Source organism: Chelon labrosus (genome assembly GCF_963514085.1).
Source record: "Chelon labrosus genome assembly, chromosome: 5".
Lineage (NCBI taxonomy): Eukaryota > Metazoa > Chordata > Actinopteri > Mugiliformes > Mugilidae > Chelon > Chelon labrosus.
In genome coordinates this window covers 8,491,135-8,511,181 of record NC_140341.1, presented here as the reverse complement: position 1 = coordinate 8,511,181, position 20,047 = coordinate 8,491,135, and the positions used below count along the sequence as shown (strand labels likewise).

General features: G+C 42.6%; 2 protein-coding genes across 4 annotated transcripts in view; one reads left to right on the top strand and one right to left on the bottom strand.

Moving 5' to 3' along the window:
* Window positions 1-1,410: 1,410 nt before the first annotated feature.
* Window positions 1,411-16,884, bottom strand: hspbap1 (hspb associated protein 1). The gene is made up of 8 exons (XM_084544911.1): window positions 16,777-16,884; window positions 14,877-15,087; window positions 13,260-13,444; window positions 10,819-10,955; window positions 8,200-8,371; window positions 4,240-4,323; window positions 3,942-4,052; window positions 1,411-2,366 (listed from the first exon to the last, which is right to left on the bottom strand). The coding sequence occupies exons 2-8, from the start codon at window positions 15,070-15,072 to the stop codon at window positions 1,827-1,829; spliced, it is 1,425 nt and encodes a 474-aa protein (XP_084401037.1). The 5' UTR covers window positions 15,073-15,087; window positions 16,777-16,884; the 3' UTR covers window positions 1,411-1,826.
* Window positions 16,885-17,036: 152 nt separating this feature from the next.
* Window positions 17,037-20,047, top strand: part of slc49a4 (solute carrier family 49 member 4) — a 49,738-nt gene continuing 46,727 nt past the window's right edge. For all 3 annotated transcript variants that reach the window (XR_014699069.1, XM_084544689.1, XM_084544690.1), the window contains exon 1: window positions 17,037-17,460. Coding sequence is in view for 2 of the 3 variants with exons in the window: in XM_084544689.1 (XP_084400815.1) it covers window positions 17,166-17,460 (295 nt within the window). In the remaining variant the exon portion in view is untranslated. The remainder of the gene's footprint in view (window positions 17,461-20,047) is intronic.

Genomic DNA, 20,047 nt, shown 5'->3' with positions numbered 1-20,047 from the left:
CAAGCTGCAAGTTTGACTGAACCCTTTTTTTTTCATGGAAGACATTTTGAATTGGAAAATTGAGTTCCATTTAGCTGCTTCAAATTCAGGGTCCTGGTTTTGTTCATGCTCGTTCGCTGGGACACTTGAATTGAACAGAGCCACTGCTCATATTATTATTATTATTATTATTATTATTATTAATAACACCTGAGCTTCTCCTGCTACGACAAATGGGTGCTGTGCAAAAGGCCTGTTGAAAAGTATTGTGTATATGCCAACAGGCCAAAAAAAAATTTAAATAAATAAAAATTTATTTTTTTCTTGTTTTTTTTTTTTTATGGGAAAAGTGTAAATTATGCTAATTCCTGTAAAATTCTGTAAATAAATTCTTGACTGTGATGGTGCAACTTGTCTTTGTGCTGTTTAAAATGACTAGGCCTCTGTGGATCATCCCACATCTAGTGAATTTGGAGGCCAGGTCAACACCTCTTCATGTTTTTTTAGTTGTTCCTAAAGTGTTTTTGTGTGTGTTCCTGTGTCAGGCTGCATCCTGCTGGGGATGGCTGCTGCCATCAAGGAATGTCATTGCCAGTGTTGGGCACGTTACTTTTAAAAAGTAATTAGTTACTTCTCCCAAAAGGTAACTGAGTTAGTAACTGAATTACTCCACTATAAAAGTAACTAATTACCAGGGAAAGTAACTATTGTGTTACTTTAAAAAAAAAAAAAAAAGTTTAAATATGTCTAAGAATTAGATATTTTTTTCTGAGCGTAACGAACACTTCACGTGTACGTTCTTGCCTTTTACCTCAATGAGGCTTACCATGAAATCTTACCCTACCTTAACCAATCATCATCACTTATGTGGCCACCCCCCCACACCACCCAGAGGGGAAAATAACACCTTCGCAGCTCTTGTGGCTGGCTGACAGCGCAAGTAACGCACCACATTTAACTGTCGGTAACGGCGGAAATAGTAATTAGTTAGATTACTCGCTACTGAAAAAAATAACGCCGTCAGTAACGTCGTTTATTTTAACGCCGTTATTCCCAGCACTGTTCATTGCTATGGGGTGGGGGTGTCTGGTCTGGTCTAGGTGGGTGCTACATGTCTAAGTAACATCCACATGAATGAATGAATGCCAGGTCCAAACGTTTCCTAGCAGAACACTGAATTGTCACAAGATGGTCAATGTTATTCACTTCTCCTGTCAGTGGTTTTAATGTTGTGGCTGATCGGTGTATGTGCAAACTGTACGTTCAAATGTGTGAAATTAGACGCGACCTTTATTATGCCCCAGTTTGTCGATGTTCACCCTTCCAGATGTGTGACATGTGGCCGCACACTCATCCAAACAGAAACTTTTCATTCATTTATTCATTCATTCATTCATTCATCGCTCCTCACTCAGATTTCATCCATCACAAAACCATTACGGCCAGCCCTCCGCGGCTGCTCACTGACAACTCTCGTTACTCGCTGGCAGGGAAGCATTACGCAGAAAACAAATGTTTGCATCCCTGGAATATTATCTTGAGTTATTTGTCTCATTAGCATACTAACTGATTTAAGTGGTCGTTTCTCATCCTCTGGGAGACTCAAACATGATTAGCATGTGCAGGACAGCGAAACGAGGAAATGTTAGAAGCGCTCAATGATGTCACTCATCGCATTACGAGGACGCAGACGGATGAGAGTGGCAACAAAAGTAAGGTGTCTCCTTACAGCAGGACATTACCGGTGGCAGGGAGGATAGCCAGAGATTCTTCATCAGTTTACTTTTCACAACCTTTAATTAACAAAACTCTGGTGAGACATATAAATTGTCTGTGGCAGGTGAATATTAAAGCTGTGATGGTGTGTTGGTCCCGTGACTTCCTGTGTGCCTTTCCAGCAGAAGCTCAGTGACACGGGTGATGATATCAGGATGCACCAGGCAGTCTAACAGGTCATTAGTGGTTATTGTTGGTAGTCTCTGCTCCCTACAGACCTCGGAGGGGTGCTCTGGTGCCCCATCTGCACAGTCACATGGTCTACGCGGAGTTAAACCAGAGCTACAGTCAGTTCCCTTGCTGAGTCTGACAGCGGAGTCCTCTTGAGATGTGGCAGCGGTGCCCTTAGAAGACTCGACCTCGGGATGTTTTAGGGTCATCGTCCTCCCTGTCTCTTCTTTCTGACAGCCCACAGGGATGAGGTGCGGTCCATAGGGAACACTGAAAGGCGCAGAATTCCCGGTCCGGTCTCTGCTTTTCCTGATTTGTCCACTCGAGTCCCGCTTGACCGGGCACGCGTCCCTCGGGTCCCGGCTCTCCCGTCTCTGAGCGCAAGCCCTCACAGCCAGGTTGACGTACTGCATGTTCTCACTGTGGGATGCTACTCCGTCCTACAAAGAGATGAAAGACGAAGGCAGCGTTTTAAACCGGGTCCTATGCATTGAGTTTCAATTGCTCAGCCTTAAAAAAAAAAAAAAAACGCAGTGTGGTAAAGAAAAGAATCAATACATGTCTGAAGCTGTAGTGAACCCTAACTTTAGTGTAGCACAACAAACAGCTTCTAAGGAAGAACTATAAGAAGTTCAGTGCTTGTTTTTCTTTTTGTATTTACAGGAAAAAAGCCCAGGAGCTTTAGCCTCCCCTGACTATCTGTGTTTCTATACTGCTGTGATCACACACAGTAAATGACCTCCAGTAGGTGGGATATATATATATATATATATATATATATATATACACTTTAAGACTGGTAGAGGCTGCCTCTCTGTACTAACTGATACACAGAGAAAGAAAACGGTGTGGGAGGAACTGTGGTTAGTAATCTATCGAAGGCAGACCAGGGCCTCATCAAGCTCATGGGGGTTTGGAGGCATTCAACACAGAGGTCGGTTATGCTTTGAAAACGCTTACTGTATATTAAACAGCGTAGGACTCCTTGTGCAAGACCAAATAACAAATTTGATCCATTTTATATATTGCACTACAAAAAAAATGGAATTGCAAATACAACTTTGCAATGTAAAATAAGAATAAGAATAAGAAAACCTTTATTAGTCCCGCAATGGGGAAATTGCAGTTCACAACAGCTTACAGAAAGAATAAAAAAATTGCAAGAGCAAAAAGGGTAGCTATAAAGATAAATAGTGGAACAGATTTTGCACAGGAATCATGCAGTTAAAGATGGCACATTTTTTTATACAGGGTCAACAACAATCCAAATAGTCTCAAGACGCTTTCTTATAGCCAGCGCCTGAAAGCCAAAAAACAAGCACTGAGGCGACGGAGACAAGCTGAAAACAGGAGGAAACCTTGAGAAGAACCCGGCACGTGCGGAGGGTGTCTGTTTGAGGTTGGTTGTGCAGAGGCAGAAAAAAAGAGAGGGAGAGGGGGAGAAAGGAGCTGCAGGAGGAACGAGATAAACTCATGCAGGCGTCTGGATGCACGAGACAAAGAAAAAAGAGTGCAAGATACTAGGGGATGCATAATGAACAGGTGGATAGAGACAGCAATCAGTGAAGAAAGTGCAGACAGAGAGACAGACAGACGGATAGACAGATAGATAGATAGATAGATAGATAGATAGATAGATAGATAGTCAGGGCTTCAGGTGTGGGTGAAGGTAGATCTTAGTAAAGACACTTGTTAATATGGGCCACATGAGAAGGTTGGTATCACGCTTAGTTTAGCTTAGCTTAGCTTAGCATAAAGACTGAAAACAGGGGGTATCAGTGTTTGTGTTCAGCACAAAAATCTGTAAAACTCCAAACATTAGGCGTAGTAGTTGCTACAAGGTGAATGGGAAATAGTACAACTTCAAAGACATCAATATGAGGGTTCATTAGTGACCCATTTGTGTAAAAGTAACCGGTTAATCTTCTCCAAGCCAGAAGCCGCGGAGCAGGAAGAGAGCTTACGATACGACAGGGTAATTAATATCAGAGAGTATCAGAGAGAGGATTTGCTACCTCTGTGGGGTTGAGCCAGTCGTCAGTGTTGTCGTCACTCCGGGAGCTTTTGATCGCGCACACGACCGCCCTGGTCACGGCTTCGCTGACTCTCGACACGTCATCCGCTTCCTGTGTGGGAACAGAGAGCCGAGGACGATCAGAGTGAGGCCAGATGATCAGAGCCAGAGGTAAGGAAACAGTCTCTGGGTATGCTGATGAGATACCCGCCATGATAAACAGCTGTCTGGCTGCAGGGAGTCTGTTAGACTGTTAAGATCTACATAACATAATAGTTTTAGGGTTTAGGATCACTTACCAGCTCAATCCAGGAGTTCACACTGACGGTGATGGGATCCACTGACTCCACGTAGTGCCACCAGTGTCTGGGGACATACAGCACCTGTGCAGAAACATAAAAAGAAGTCCCAAGAAATATAAATAGGAGTACTGTAAGTTTAAAACAGACAATGAGGGATATGTGCACCGATCCTCCACTAGATGGCAGCAGAAACCTTTCCCCCTCCACACTGTCCATTCATAAAGTGACTCTACTAAACGGGAGAAGGGCCTATCGATTCCAGAAAGCATCCTTGATTCATTCATGGCCTGTGGTGTGACAGGACAAGAGGAACGGGCTGTCTTTTGGTTTTGATTTACAGGGGTGGGGTCATCTTGTAGGAGATTGCTGTAGATGGTATCCATTCTGTGTCAGCGGCTGCAGTGTTTCCGAGCGTACGGCGGAACAGATCAACTTGTAGCTGTATATAAACACCCTGAGCCGAGGCCGGGCGTGGTATCGGCTGGAGGAGATCAAGGTCGGCGATGTGAGCAGCAGCAGCAGCAGCAGATGATGATATCAGACACTGAAGGTCGGCGCTGAACTATGACAGAGGTCGGAAGGTGCCTCCCACGCATTGTGTGGATGAAGGACCAGATTGAGGTCATGTGATAGCACCCGAGCCAAATGTGAGATACCGTTGATGGCCTGCAATCTGACTGTGCGATCAGAAGTCTTTTGGCCACGACACCAGTATTTAGATTTTTCCATTGAACAAATAAAGCAGACGTGACCCTGACCTACAAATCACTTCACAACCGGCCGGCAGACTTATCAGACGGCTCAGTTCATTGCTGCTGATAACGGAGTATTTAGCACGCTACAGGAGCTCCGGGATAAGCCGATAGCGGCGGCAAGAGACGGACGGCTAATTGCTTTGTCGACATTTTGACTCGTGAAAAACAAAACAGTGCGGCCCGAATCTGAAATGAGGCGAAGGAGTTACGAGGACCTTCGCTGCGATTCATGGTCGAGGGGGGACGTGTGGGAAAATCGTCATCTTGAAAGCCAGCTTTCACTTCCCAGCACCGAGTCATAGCGGTGACCCACTTCTGCAACCGAGCGGAGAACGGGAACTCAGCAGTTTTGTCAGTTAGTCTAGCGGCCCCGACTTGACCCCGGTTATGTCTCCCCCTGACTTGATATCAAGAGTGATGACGCATCTAAACCTTCTACTGTATTTGTTATGTACAGTTGCAAGAAAATGTATGTGAACCCCTAGGGATTAGGGTTAGGGTTAGGGTTAGGGTTTGGGTTAGGGTTAGGGTTGGATTTCTGCATAAATTAACCACAAAATGTGTTCTGATCTTCATCTAAGTCACAACAATTGACAAACACAGTCTGCTTAAACTAACACCGCACAAAAAATGATATGTTTTTGTGCTTTTACCGAACGCAACATGCAAACATTCACAGTGCAGGGTGGGAAACCCTGGGCTAATGACTTCCCCAAGAGCTAATTAGAGCTAGAAGTCAGCCAACCTGGAGTCCAATCAATGTGATGATGTGATGGTTAAAGCTGCCCTGCCACCAGTTTGGAGTTTGCTGTTCTCAAGAAGCATTGCCTGATGTGAACCACGCCTCGCACCAAGGGTTCACATGCTTTTTCTCGCAAATGCATTTACAGGGTTTAATTGCGACTGCTGCCGCGCTTCGTGCTCTTCTTATGGAGGACACCGTGACGAATGAATCTCACGGCTGAGTCTGAGTTTACACGTTCGCAGCTTGAGGAGCAGTAAAGTCTTGTTTTTACGGTTATTGCCGCTGTGTCGCAAGCGCCTCGTCGCGTAAAGGCAGAGCCGTGGGAATTACGCAACGTTGAACTTTAGCACGTCGCTCGCTGGGGTTTTTCTAAAATCTGAAAAATGCAACGGGTTTAAAGAAAACAAAGAGGCGTCAGCTCACAACTGGGTACGATACAGAGCTCATCCGTATCATTGCACCTTACCATTATCCTTCCTGTGTCTATAGTGGATATTTACTCCTATTTCTTTTGGCAATCTGAACAAATGCAACATCTTGGACTCTTTTTTTTGCTTATACTGTTATATCCTATTGTATTATTACAATTGAATTGAATTGAATTGAATTTCTATTTTTATACCTTACAGCTTTTTTCCTTTTACTAGAAGAGTATTTTTTATGTGCAGCTGAGCTACTGTGACTAAGCTATTTCCCTTGTGGATGAATAAAGTCTAAGTCCAAGTCTATTAGATTTTATTTTTCAATATAAACGATTTAACTGAATTCTTCAAATGCACAAAAGGCTCTTTTCAAATTACTTTTTTTTAATTTAAAAGGTTTATAATAGTATTATTTAAGACTAGGAGGCGTCAGTATTCGCTGTTTCTCTATTATTTGTTGCAAATCAGTGGTTTAGATTACCAAATGTCAGAAAAATACTTAAAAAACAGCGGCTCAGTGCTCTAAAACATTAAAGTCTTCAGTTTACTCACATTAGACAAAGTAAAGAAGGGAATGGTCACAGCTGAAAGAGTAATATTTGACACGTGTGCTTTTGAGAGTTACTTAAAGCTGTGTCCGCGGTCGCCTCCCCTTTCTGGCAGTGACAGTAATTAAAGAAACCGAAACTGCACACTGCGTAATTGTTCTGAAAAAGTGAAAAAGCCACACCAAAGTTACTCATCTCCTCCTTTTTTAGATTATAATCCCTCCTCTGAACGCCAAGATTATTTCTTACTACCAGAGACGATGAATTTATAGAAACTCAGAGTTAAATTTTTAAACGCGTGTTCCTCTCCCAGCTGCTCCGGGCTGCTCTCTCACTCTCTGTTTCAGTTGCGGCCAAGCATGAAAATGTCACCACAGACCGCTGATGTAAAACCATGGTTTATTTAAAGATTCAGAGAGGTTGTCACTGGTTGGTTTAATCGGCATTTCGTGAACCGAGGCGAGAGCTTGAATATGATGGACGCTCGTTCGAATTTAAAAGTCCTGCACTAAAGCTTTAAACAGTTTCAAAATAGTTAGAGCTAATTTTTCTGTGAGTCGACCAACTAAGCGAATATATATATAGAGAGACCAGTAGTATGCAAGTTGGTCTAATACTGAGTAAAACTCCTTTTGGATCCAGTGTCTATAAACCAGCGATGGGCCAACAAAGCCTTCTCTGCTGGCCTAAACTTTATTAAAATCATTGACTTATATTTTAATATTTTTCCATTAATCTTATTAAATTATTCCCAATAGCCTATTCTTGTCATTTTATGGCTTGTCTGTCTCTCAGCTGCTTTTATCCTGCAGCATCAGAGCTTTTATCCAATCATATTTCGGCCGTCACATGTTGCCGGAGTCAAAGAAAGCTGTCTGGGCCTTCACAATTAAAACTGCAGGCGACTGAAGCTTGAAACACATCTTAATGACGATGTTCCTTTAACCAATCGCATTTCAAGTACGTATTCCTAGGCCTTCTCTGTGGCCTACGGTAGCGCCAGGTTTTTCGCGTCCTCTGTATTGGACGTTTAAGCCAAGCTAGCAGTTCATGTTCATCTGTTGCAAGCTGCACAAGTAAATTACACCGTTAACTTTTCGATAGCTATTTTTTGAACTCACGATGGCGGAAGGAGGAGTGGCTATCAGTTTGGTTGCAGATGTTCTTAGAAAGACATTTTCATGGCAGACTGAAGGAGAAGCTGGATATTGTGAGGAAAGGTCACCCAACTCTGGAGCTAGCTAGCCTGACCCAGCTAGGAGAAACTTTCAGGACAGCAACTACGAGCACTATCCTTGGCTAAAAGGCTCTGAGGAGAACTCTAAATTATTTCTTAAGTCCTGGTGATCATAACAATCACATTAAGAGAGCCCGCCACTGCTATAAACCAAAGCATGAGCTGCCTTTAGCCAACGATATGATCTCTGTGATTATTAGTCAAGTTTTTTTCTATTAAAAAAAATAAACACTGTGTTAAGAATCCCGACCTGTCCGGGCTGCAGAGTGACGACGTGGGCCCTGGCGCCTTGAAAGGCAGGAAATCTCCCCAGGTCTGGACGCAGAACATCCACCTGGCTGAAGACGCTGGACTCCTCATAGGGGATCCTAGTTGGGTAAAGATGAGCGGTGTCCTCTGGAGGAAAGAGGTGCCAGCGCTTCCTGAACACATTGGGAACGTGTTGGGTTAAATACAACTTATACTATATACTAAAAGACTGCTTAATGATAAATTATTATTGTTAGAAATGTATGTGTTTGGTCACACATAGTGGGAGGAGTTAACCTAATAAGCTGTATGTTTAGGCTTGCTTTAAGATAAGAATTCAGCTTTCCAAAAATTAACAAAATATGCTGAAATATGAGGAATTATTAAAACATTTTTTCAATTATGATGGACCCTGAAGTGACTTAAACATGAATAAAGTCAAACACTAAATGTGGTGATCATGAAAAAAGAAAGAAAGCGGTAACTGATGTTCTGTCCTGGTGAAGTGGTGGCTATAAAGGACAATTAAATCCTTAAATCTTTTAATCAGAGTTTCATTCAGAGTCTGCAGCAAATCCATAAATTTACTGTTTTCTCCAAGCTGAAACCTAAACTACATTCCCTGAATAGCTTGGCTATCGTCTGACCCAGCGCTGCCTCAGAGGTCACGGCGGTATCAGTCGTTTTGCTTTCACAGATCAGCAGGGTAAAGGGAGCCACATTTCATTCAGTTTCAGATCAATACCAAACAAAAGAAGCTGGGACCCAGCTCCAAGGAGAGAAGGTGAAACTGTTGCTCTCTGCGGAGCGATATAAGGAGGACCTTCTTCCCTTTTTATTTCTTGACTGAAGATGACCCGCGTGGCGTCTCAGCCTCCGTCTCCGTTTCTTCCCCTCTCGACAGATTAACTGTTTTTTTTTTCAGAGGGCGCACTCTGCCCTGTGTCAGCAGTTACAGCAGACTACACTTTCAGCGTCGCAGGAGAGAGAGAGAGAGAGAGAGAGAGAGAGAGGTGTCTAACAGGAAAGAAAACAGGCAGGAAATACAGAAATCCTGAATCTGTCTCTTTCTGTCTCTGTTTAACACTTATTTTTAAGAAGACAAGCTGTGGCACTGCAGTCAATAATACAAAGCTGCTTCTTATTGCAGAGGTCCATATTCTCAGACTAATAATTGCACCTTAACTTATTCTCTGTTTAATTAAAGCCTCTGTTGTGACCTGAAGCAGTGTCCACCAATCGATGAGACAGAGTGATGTTTTATGTTTTATTCAGAGTTCTGTGGATTGCATCGCAGATCGGGCGCTAATGCAAATATGCGTCTCACATCAGTCTGTTACACTGTGCAGCCGACACACAAACGTGACATTTATCAGTTAAGTGAAACACTACAGAGGTTGAGCGGTATGCAGAGAGATCCATACGTGTGTGGACACTGACACAACGTCTGTTACTTTAGTTTACAACTTTCTAAGTGGTTGGACACTTGACTGAAAAACTGTTTCGTGGACAGATGTGGGATAATCCTTTATTATTCTTCATCGGTTAAGTCGGTAAAATGTTTTTTTCTTTACATTTATGATTAATCGTGGAAACGCTTTTGAGCCCCTGATCCAGGGACTGTGCATGAAAATGAATAATTTGGATGTGAATACAAAATAAAGCTGAGAGTCTACATTTTATATACACCATTATACACCGATCAGCCACAACATTATGACCACTGACACAGGAGAAGTAAATAACATTGACCATCTTGAGGCAAGTCAATGTTCTGCTGGGAAACTTTTGGACCTGGCATTCATTCATGTGGATGTTACTTAGACATGTAGCACCCACCTAGACCAGACCAGGCACCCCCACCCCATAGCAATGACACTCCTTGATGGCAGCAGCCATCCCCAGCAGGATGCAGCCACAAAAACGCTTTAGGAACAACTAAAAAAAAACATGAAGAACAGCACAAGGTGTTGACCTGGCCTCCAAATTCACGAGATCCCAAACTGATCAAGTATCTGTGGGATGGCCCTCCCCTCAAAAGCCCCCCCACTAACAACATTCTGTTACCAGACACCACATTAGACCCTCAGAAGGCCCATGTCCATTCTCTGATGAGTCACAACTGTTATGGAGGCACAAGGGAGACCTGCACGATATCAGGAAGGTGGTCATAATGTTATGCCTGATCGGTGTACGACTAACTACCAGTGTGTCCCGGTAAAGAAATCAAAAAAATGTGCCAATGTCCAAACATATGAAGAAGTAACTGCAGCGAGCTTCAATTTTCCTTTCTAATTAAAATTGGAAAGAATTTATTCTATGAAAACATAAATTATAAACTGGACATTTCTAATCTCAGAGTTGAAATGTCAGTTCAGTGAAATGTAGACTGAACAATTAAGAACTAGAAGTATAGCCAACCATTTTCATTCCAGTCACATAAACTAAAAGTTCTATTCAAATGACTTTCTTTTGTTCTGTTCTGTTCTTTATAATTATAACCTGCAAAAGAAACTACTTGCGTTTCTTTTAACCTTAGCCAAAACATACAAAGAAATCTGGATTAATAGATTACAATCTGGTTGCTGTGGCGCAGCAAACGTGACATAACGATCCTTACCGTCCTTGTACCTGCAGCACCAGGTTACAGCCATACGTGTCCTGGTGGCACGGCGTGTTGGCCCCCTCTGTGCCGATCCACAAGGTGCTCTCTCTCCCGTTACGTCCCTCGAAACCAAACTCGGACCACTTTACATCCTGCAGCACACGTTCAAATGACGAACATCAACCGTAAATAATGTGACATATAAATAACAGTGTTTTAAATGACAGTCTTGGTTCTTTTTTTTCTTTTTTTTTTAAGATAATGACATGACACGGAAACAAGATTCCCGTTTTCTCAACTGTCACATCACAGCTGCTCTGACAGGGCCTATTACAGGTCACTGATGGAGGTCTCCGTGTGGAGAGGCCGAGCTGCAGCATTTGTCGAAAACTAGTCTGTCAATCACAACCTGTTAAAGACAAGGTGTAGCAATCACACCGCTTCCCTGAATAATTAAATCATTAGCATATGCAGCGAGAGACTGGCGACTCCGGCTGTAAGCCAGGTTTTTTTTTCCCATTTCTACTGTTAAAAAAAAAAAGCCCATGTCAGCCTGTCTCAAAGGCATGGACGTCAGCCGGCAATAATTGAAGGTGGACGCCCCATAAAAATTTATCGCGGAGATAAAAACGAAATAAATTTGTGGCCATGGCTCAAGAAAGGATGACACTTTTATGTCTTTACCTGCCAGAAGACAAGAATAGCAGATAATATAAAGTGGCCGTGGGGAACAGCTTAACATTTTAATAAAAAAAAACAGGAGGAAAATGCAAAAACATAAATGAGAGAATGATATTTTGGCTGTCTTAATTTATATATTTTCATTTTTCATTTTGAGCTGCTGACGAGAGGAGGAATGATTCAGTGACTTCTGTTTTTCAATTAAACTTCAAGAAAACAGCTTCTAAAAGCGTTTATTATCGCGCTGCTTTGGGTCATGCATCAACCGCAATAAATCACGGATTCCCGGTTCCACCTACGCGATGCAGACTTATTGGGGTTTCAGGGTGTTAATGCATTTATGTATGGGGAATTATGAGAACAGAAACTATATCCATGCTGATATATACAGGCCTAGTAATACGAGGAAAACACAAATAAAACAGACTGTCGTGGCAGTCCCATAGAGCCGAGGTAAAGCCAATGTCGTGGTCGATTGGCTGCTGCTCCTTCTTCTAATGAGTGTCCTGGTAATCCTTTTGAAGATGATTCCATAATCAATTAGCCAATTAGGGCGACTGGAGAGAGGTATAGTGCCTGCTTTGATTGACATATCTAGTCTGGAGTCATTAGCCTGCAATCCTAGCACCTCCCCCTCATTCAAATATAGTCACTTCCGCCTTCACGTCGCTTCCGCCTCCACGTCACTTCCGCCTCCACGTCACTTCCGCCTCCACAAAAACCAAGATGGCAATAGCATGAATTATAAGACACCAAGATGAACTAACTTCATCGTCGAGGTGACGACCAATGGGAGCGACTGATGCGGCTGATTGACAGATGACACTAAGACAAAGTTACCTAAATTAATACCGCAGGGAAACGAGGCCCGCTATTTCGGATCCTACCACTAAATTCACCATGCTATTAGCAGGCTTGGAGTTTAGGGTGAATCCATGTGGAGCGGCGGTATACTGATTGTATTTCCCTTTCAAATAAAGACAGATGACAGCAAGAACATTTAGCCATATGTTTAGCTCTGGTTGCTTAACTTGGAAACATTTGGTGTGAAAAATAAAAGAGTGTCTCCTAGTCTACCAGAGCCTGGGACGCCTACTGGTGACCAACTGTCAGATACAAAGGATTTGCTTTATATGTGGATTTATATTGGCTGTATTGCTCTAAAAAAAACTCACTTAAAGCCTTATTTGTATGGGACCAGCTTTACCTGGGGACCTCTGGTAATTTGTAATAATAGCGGAGGTTGTCTGTGATCTTAATCCCGTGCGAATCAGCCATGTCCGTGATTTTTAAAGTAAGAATTACACTGCAAATTACCTACACTATTTCAGTCTGGAGTCATTAACCTGCAATCCTTGGGTTCTCAGTCCGATCCACCCTTCCATCCACCCCATCACCTCCCTCCCATTCAAATATGGTCACTTCCGCCTCCACAAAAACCAAGATGGCAATAGCATGAATTTAAACATTGTACCCTAACATCTTTCCAAACTTTGACAGTTTGGACAGATGTTAGGGTACAACGTTGAGATGTCGCTGACCCATTCACCCATTTAGTAGGAGGAAATCGTTCAATCAAGCATTAATGTGATCATCGGCAAAGGTGCAGAAACCCTCTTATTGCAATTAAACACGAGAAGAGCCTCAACCCTAAGCTTGTAAAACTAGATCTGCTTTTTCAAGTAAGACTGTCGGGTTTCCTCTTGCTCCACGGAAGCATGAGAAACCTGACCTGATTTGTTAATGTGCGCTATGTGCAGCAGCAGGGCCATTACCTCAAACATGAAAGGCTGGTCTTGGAACAACATGGCGATGTACTTGTAGTCAGCGTAGGCCCAATGCTCTGAGCAGGGGTATTCAGAAAAGGGGCCTACATCTGTCCCAGACTGACCCCGGGTCCAGCTGAGAAACTGAGCCACTGTGGCCTCCACGTATGAACACTGAGTCTCAAACAGAGGAGCTGCAGAGAGGGAGAAAGTGAGTAATCATAAAGTTTTAGTGAAGCCACTGAACTTATCTATGTTAAAAGAAATATAACTTATGTAACAGAAACAAAGCAGTACGCATAATCACAGGCATAAACGTTTTCAGCCACTTTAACAGAAAAATAAATCACAGTTGCAGTGATTTATCGTCACTTTTGTTTTACTAAACAACGTGTATCTATATGGACGAGTGATGACATTTATAATCCTGGATGAGAAATGCCCTCCCGTCAAATGTTGCAGATAAAAAAAAAAGATGATTTACAAATCTAATTAGCCAGTTTTACTATCAGAGGCCGTGTTCTCTGTCGTTCATCAGAGGAAGTCATTACTGGAGCCGTTTCACAGCCACACGGAGGGCAAACTATTCACCAGATGCTCAAAGGCAAAAAAAACCCCATCTGTGTTATGTTTTTTTTTTCCCATTTATGCAACTTTACAAATCACATTAAACCGCCTCCAAAACGTCATCAGATCATCACTGATCTGTAAAATATAATTTGTCAGCGGATTAACTACATAATGCTTGCAGGCAATGATGGCGTGCTCATGTAAAATTGGCTCAAAGCAGAGAACTGACGAATGAGGCTCGGAAACGTTGTGGGAAGCTAAAACAGAAATAAAGTCACGTGAAATGGATAAATTATCATTTACGCTGGAATTTCTGAATTGAAATAGCTCGCACTGACAATCAGGGTGTCGAAGGCAGGCCATTTTGGAATTACCGTCTTTGAGGTGACTGAATTGCTTGTTTAAAGAAATCAGCGGCCATTCATGTTTATTACGGGAAACATTTTGCATCTTTAAAGCTTCCATGGATACAGCATCCAATAGGAAACTAGATAACCCCTGATTTTGGAGGAAAATGCTCAAAATCTTGAGCATAAGATGCCATTTAGATATTGGGCGATGTTCTTTGTACTGAATAAATTAAAGTTTGGGATTTTTTAAGATGTTAAACATGCCTTAATCCTGTCGTCACTCAAACGCGGTCCATTTCTCTGGTGTGATGTTTCCTTTGAGTCACACTTGCATTTTTTTTTCTTATTATTCTTTTTTAATGAATGAATATTACAAACGCTGTATAAGTTTCATAGAGAACTATCTTTGAATCATGATTTATCTTGAACTCATGCAGAAAAAAAATACAAATATCAAAAAAACTACTTCAGTTTTGATCATATCACCCAATCTTATCTTCTCTTATTTTAACACTCTTCTAATGTATGCACTGTCTCCTATTGTTATCCGTCTATCTATCATTCAGTGATTGAGCCTCCCAACTTGGTGGGAAGCCTGAATTGTGTCACGTCACGCCTGGTTTCACCGTGCACGTTGGATCCAGGTGATTAATTACAAAGAAATTATTGCAGCGCTGCTCTGTCAGAACTAATCTCCTCCTCTTACCGTTTTTCTCCTCTCTTCTCCCGAGTCGGAACCGGACGAGCCTGTCGCCAAGGCAGCCAGACAGATGCTCCGCTGTCCAGTGGAGAGCGGGCCAGCCACAGGTCATGTTCGGGAAGATTGCAGGCTGCTGCAAATGATGCAGAATCCTCTGAGTCTCCTCTGGGCTGAAGGGTTTAATGGGGGTGGAGGCAGCCATGTTCTGTGGTACACGCTGAGTAACAGAGTGGGTTGCAAAACAGGATGAAAATACAGATTAGCTGATTAAGAGGCGCTATTAAATCGCGGTGTGACATTAGCAGTCTTTCACAGAGATTATACTGGCGCCTGCTAGCTGAGACGTGCCTTATCTTCTGTAAGATAAAGGAGAATGAGACTTTTTAGCTTTTTATGCAGACTGAAAAAACACAACTGCTGTTTATGCATCTTCACCGAATTTGTTGCTCTATTGGTGCTCTGTTACAAACAACCTTTAAAAAAACTCACAACTGTGCTTTCACTGAAAGTGCTATGACTCATCCTGAGGAGAGTCGGGGGAGAAGAGGAACCTGGAAGCTTCCTTACTTGCAAGTACACTATTACAAACTGCCTCCCTACACTGGTATCTCACGCGGGGGAATCGAAATTGAGGGAGCGAATTTAACATCACTTAAGGCGCATGTTCATCTACTTGACAGACTCAGGTACTTTAAGTCAATGTAATTCTCTGGAGGTCACTTTTTAAAATTACTTTAAAGCCTATATGCTTCTTTAACGGCCGCTCCACAAGAGCAGAGACATTAAACATATATATATATTGCAAGAGCATTATTGAGATCGGTCACTGACCAGAGATGTTGGACGGGGTTAAGGTCAGGGCTCTGTGAAGGCCAGCCGAGTTTTCCTCCTCACTGTACTCCCTCATTTTCAATCTACATAGTCGCTGATTTATATTTCAACAGCTGGTCTTCCTTGTCATTGTAAGAGCATTTTATTTGTGTATACATTATAAAAATGTCTGTGTATGTTCCACTTAATCCACTAGATCTGTATCACTGAGGTAACTCTGGTCATGTAGTGTGGATTTATAATTCAATAAATCAGCAATATAAGTCAATGCAACTGTTTCCACACTGTGTATTTCACATTTGACAAAATGGTTAAAACATCCTGACAGTAAAAGCCAACATGAACACGTCAATGACCGAGTAACTGCAGTACATAAATGCTTAAGAAATATACGCATCATTCATCCAACACATAATCAATCTACCAGGTAATACAGATTAGTTCATCAGCTGTAAAAATTGACCTGAAATCCATCTTAGTCAGATGTTTAAGGGGTAATTCCGAGTGATAATGTTAAATAATAAATATTAGCTCACTTGTGGCATCTGGTTTTTGACCCCTTATATAGCAATGTCAGTGTTGGGTAGCAGACGTTTCCTCTTACATTAACCTGCACCCAATCTTATCAATGATCACAAGCTGCCATGTTCTGATATACATAACCTGATCAGCTGTCTCTGCAATGAAATAAGCATTATCTAACCCAGCACCCAAGCCTTAGGCAGGGGTATCACTAAAGGTCCCACATCGATCAAATTCCCGGATTGTATTTGCTGATAGGAATATCTTTCTATTTCCTAATAGATTGAGCCAAATAAACTTAAATCATAATATGTTTGTGATGGTAAAGTGTAATTCATGTCTACAAAACAACTCAGAAAAAGACTCAAAATCATCTCCTCTCAGGTCAGTGTTTAATTCAGCAAACAATGACGCAACGCTGTCACCGAGGCTCTTGTGAACTATTTCTTAGCTTCCACTCCGCTGTCAAACCATCCCAGGAAAGCTAACTCCAAGCTAACTTCACGGAAAAGTGTGGGAGGGGGGGGACATGTGGAAAAACAAGAGGACTCACCGTTCACTACACGTGTAGACGAGGTCCGTGGCGGAAGTAAACAAACCTCACATGACGCCGTACGTCTTCAATTGGCGTCAGGAACGCCTCGCTGTGAATCTGCGCCATTTTGGCTCTGCCCCTCGCCGCAGCTACCCCGCTCGAGCTGATGGAGCTGATGCACCGGGCGAGCCAAAATGGCAACCCACGGACGCGCGGTTTCCCCACACCCTGAACTACTTCCGCTCGCACATGCGCAGTAAAGTTGAGTAACAGAAACAAGACGCTATCGGCTGTTATTGTTTTGTGAGAGGTCGACAGGAGCCGGGCGTCGCGTCGATTTTTTCCGCTGCCACACACACACACACACACACACAGCCGTTAACGACGGGACTAAACGGACAGCCGCCATGGGTGCCGGTTCGAGCACCGAAGACGAACGGGAGCCGCTTCTTGTCCCCTCTCACCCGCAAACCAACAGTCCGCCTGTAAACAGCAGAGTGTACGGGAGGAGATGGGTGGTTCTGACCCTGTTCTCCCTGCTGGCGCTAATGCAGGGGATGGTGTGGAACTTCTGGGGCCCCATCCAGAACTCGGCGGTCCGGGCTTACGGCTTCACCAAGTCCGACATCGCGATGCTGGTGCTGTGGGGCCCGGTGGGTTTCGTGCCCTGTCTGTTGTTTATGTGGTTAATGGACAAAAAAGGTGAGTTGTTCTGATCTGGTACACGGTGTCCTGTTTTGATATTCTGTCGTTTGACCACTCTACAGTAACCTATTGCCCTCTTGATAGCTCTGTAAAGTTTAGCAGTTAGCTTGACTGGATAGTGGTATCTGCAAACAGTAAGATTAGCCAGTAATGTCCTGTGTTACAAAGTCTGTGGCTTGATTAGAAATTAGAGGAATTTTTCCTGTTGCAAAATACGTTTACCCCTCCCCACATGATGTTGAGGGTCACCTTAAAACACATGTGGCAGCTGATTGAGATCAGATTATAGTTAAATTCACAAAAAAAAAACAATAAAAACATCACAAATTAATGGGGTCACTCACCCAAGACCAACATTAAAAGAAGGAAGCTGAATCCTCACAAGAAAAAAGACTGATGTACACTCATTGCCAATATATTAGGTACACTCTGTCAAACATGCGGCCCGGGGGCCTAAACCGGCCCGCCAGAGGGTCTAATCCGGCCCGCGGGATGAATTTGCGAATTACAAAAATGACACTGAAGACATTAAATGCAATTTTTCCCAATAAAAGTAACTGCTATTCCTTGGGTTCACATAGATTTAGTAAGAGTTGTGGATGTAAAACAACAACTGAGACCTAGAACTAAACAGAAACTGCATTTCTTTTTCTTAGGAAATGTCCAGTCACTAAATGTAAATTGTCATTTGTCTGGCGACATCAAACGACATCAAACTGGGCTGTATGTGGCCCCTGAACTAAAATGATTCTGGCACCCCTGCTCTAATGTAACCGTCCTGCTCTAAGTTTTAGTTTCATTATGGTTGCGGTATTCAGCGATTGTTAAAAACAACAATAGAATTGTGTTTTGATTCTGGAGCCTGTCATTTATAGTACTACTAAATTGTATTGTGTTGTACTTTGTGTTGTACACATTTTTAATATTTTTACAACTTTATTTTTAGTCAGAAGTCTGGACTAAATATTAAAAACACTTTTTTTTGTTTGTTTAATTCAAGTTTAACATCCTCCGAAATAATCTTAGAGTTGAATTACCGTCTTTTGAAGGGGGGTTTTGTGTAGAGCGCCTTAGTTTTCACTAGTGTGCCTAATGTTTTGGCTAGTTAGTGTATTAGTGTGCTTATGACATTTAAGGCTGAGTGAATGTTAAACATTGATGTGTGTGTTTGTATACTTGACAGTTATACAACTAAGGCCTATAAAACGTTTCTTATAAGCCAAAGATCTTCCCCTGTAAAGGTATGAAATAGACAACAATAATATATTCTCATAGTTAAGAAACATCATGATAACTCATGTAAATGATAAATTAGAACGGAGGTCTTCAACAGGGGGTACGCAACCCCTAGGGAGTCCGCGGAGGTCCTGCAGGGGGGGGTCGCGAAAGTTTTGGTTGATTTGACATTTTTTTTATATTCCCTCCTGCAATTTTTTCCACAAATTTAAATGTCTTTAAATACACATATACATAAGTAGGGGGTCTCCGCTCCTTCTCTCCAGAAGTTTGGGGGTCCTTGGCCAGGAAAACGTTGAAGACCCCTGAATTAGAACATTTAACAGTTCTTTTTATGCGTGAACCAAGCCAAAGTTGAGCACTTTGAAATAATTTTTTATATTTTTGGCTCATTTACTACTATTATTACTTATTTATTACTTTTGTATTTATTCATTGTCCTCTTTCCCTCTGCTCCTGTAGTCAATTTCTCCCCCACCGTGGGATCAGTACAGGACAGTCTTATTTATTATCTTACATTCTTCTTAAACTGTCACCACCTCGGTCAGTAATAGTTTGTGAAAGCGGACTTGGGGTTATAAAAAGTGCTGACACAGAGTACGCAAGTTTTGAACGACTTTCAAAACTCTGGATTCGAAAGTCAACGGAGCACTTTAAAACGCTTTTGAGGCGAGGAGGGCTGACCTCTCGTCTGCTGAGTCGAGTACACTTCGCCTAACCAGTTCCTCTGTGTGTCACCTGACTGAACACAAACTACTTGACACAAACAGCAGCATCATCATAGAAACCAGCCGCAGCGGATGAATTAAAGAGCGCGTGTAAAATCTTGCCAAACTATTACATAACTCATCTCGTGACATTGAATCATCATCAGCAGCAGTTAGGCGCTCCGGGTGTTTTCTCTGCCCACGTTAGTCATGGGGCACCGCATCATGAGTGGCAGAGAATGTGCGACGTCAAATAAAGCAAACCTTTCAAATGAACGCTCGACTTTAAACCCTGCTAAGTTTGTGTCCTGTCAAGCTAGGGCAACACGTTGAGCATACGCAAACTGTGTTAAGCTTAGGTTCGACCTTGCTTAAAAACTTGTGTGACAGCAAGACGTTGCAACAGGCTGTCTCTAAGTATAGCACACAAACAAAGACGTATGCACGCATTCACACAATGGCACTGCTCCAACTTGTCTTTAGGGGAAGATGCATAGTTTCCACCTGGGAGCTCCTCCTCCCCAGAAACAGAAACCTGTCGATGATGAACAGCGCAGTAGCTGCCTTCCAGTATTCTGTTAAAGTCAAGTTATACAGCATGCTGTCACAAAGTAGCAAGATTACATAATGCGCTCAGTGAG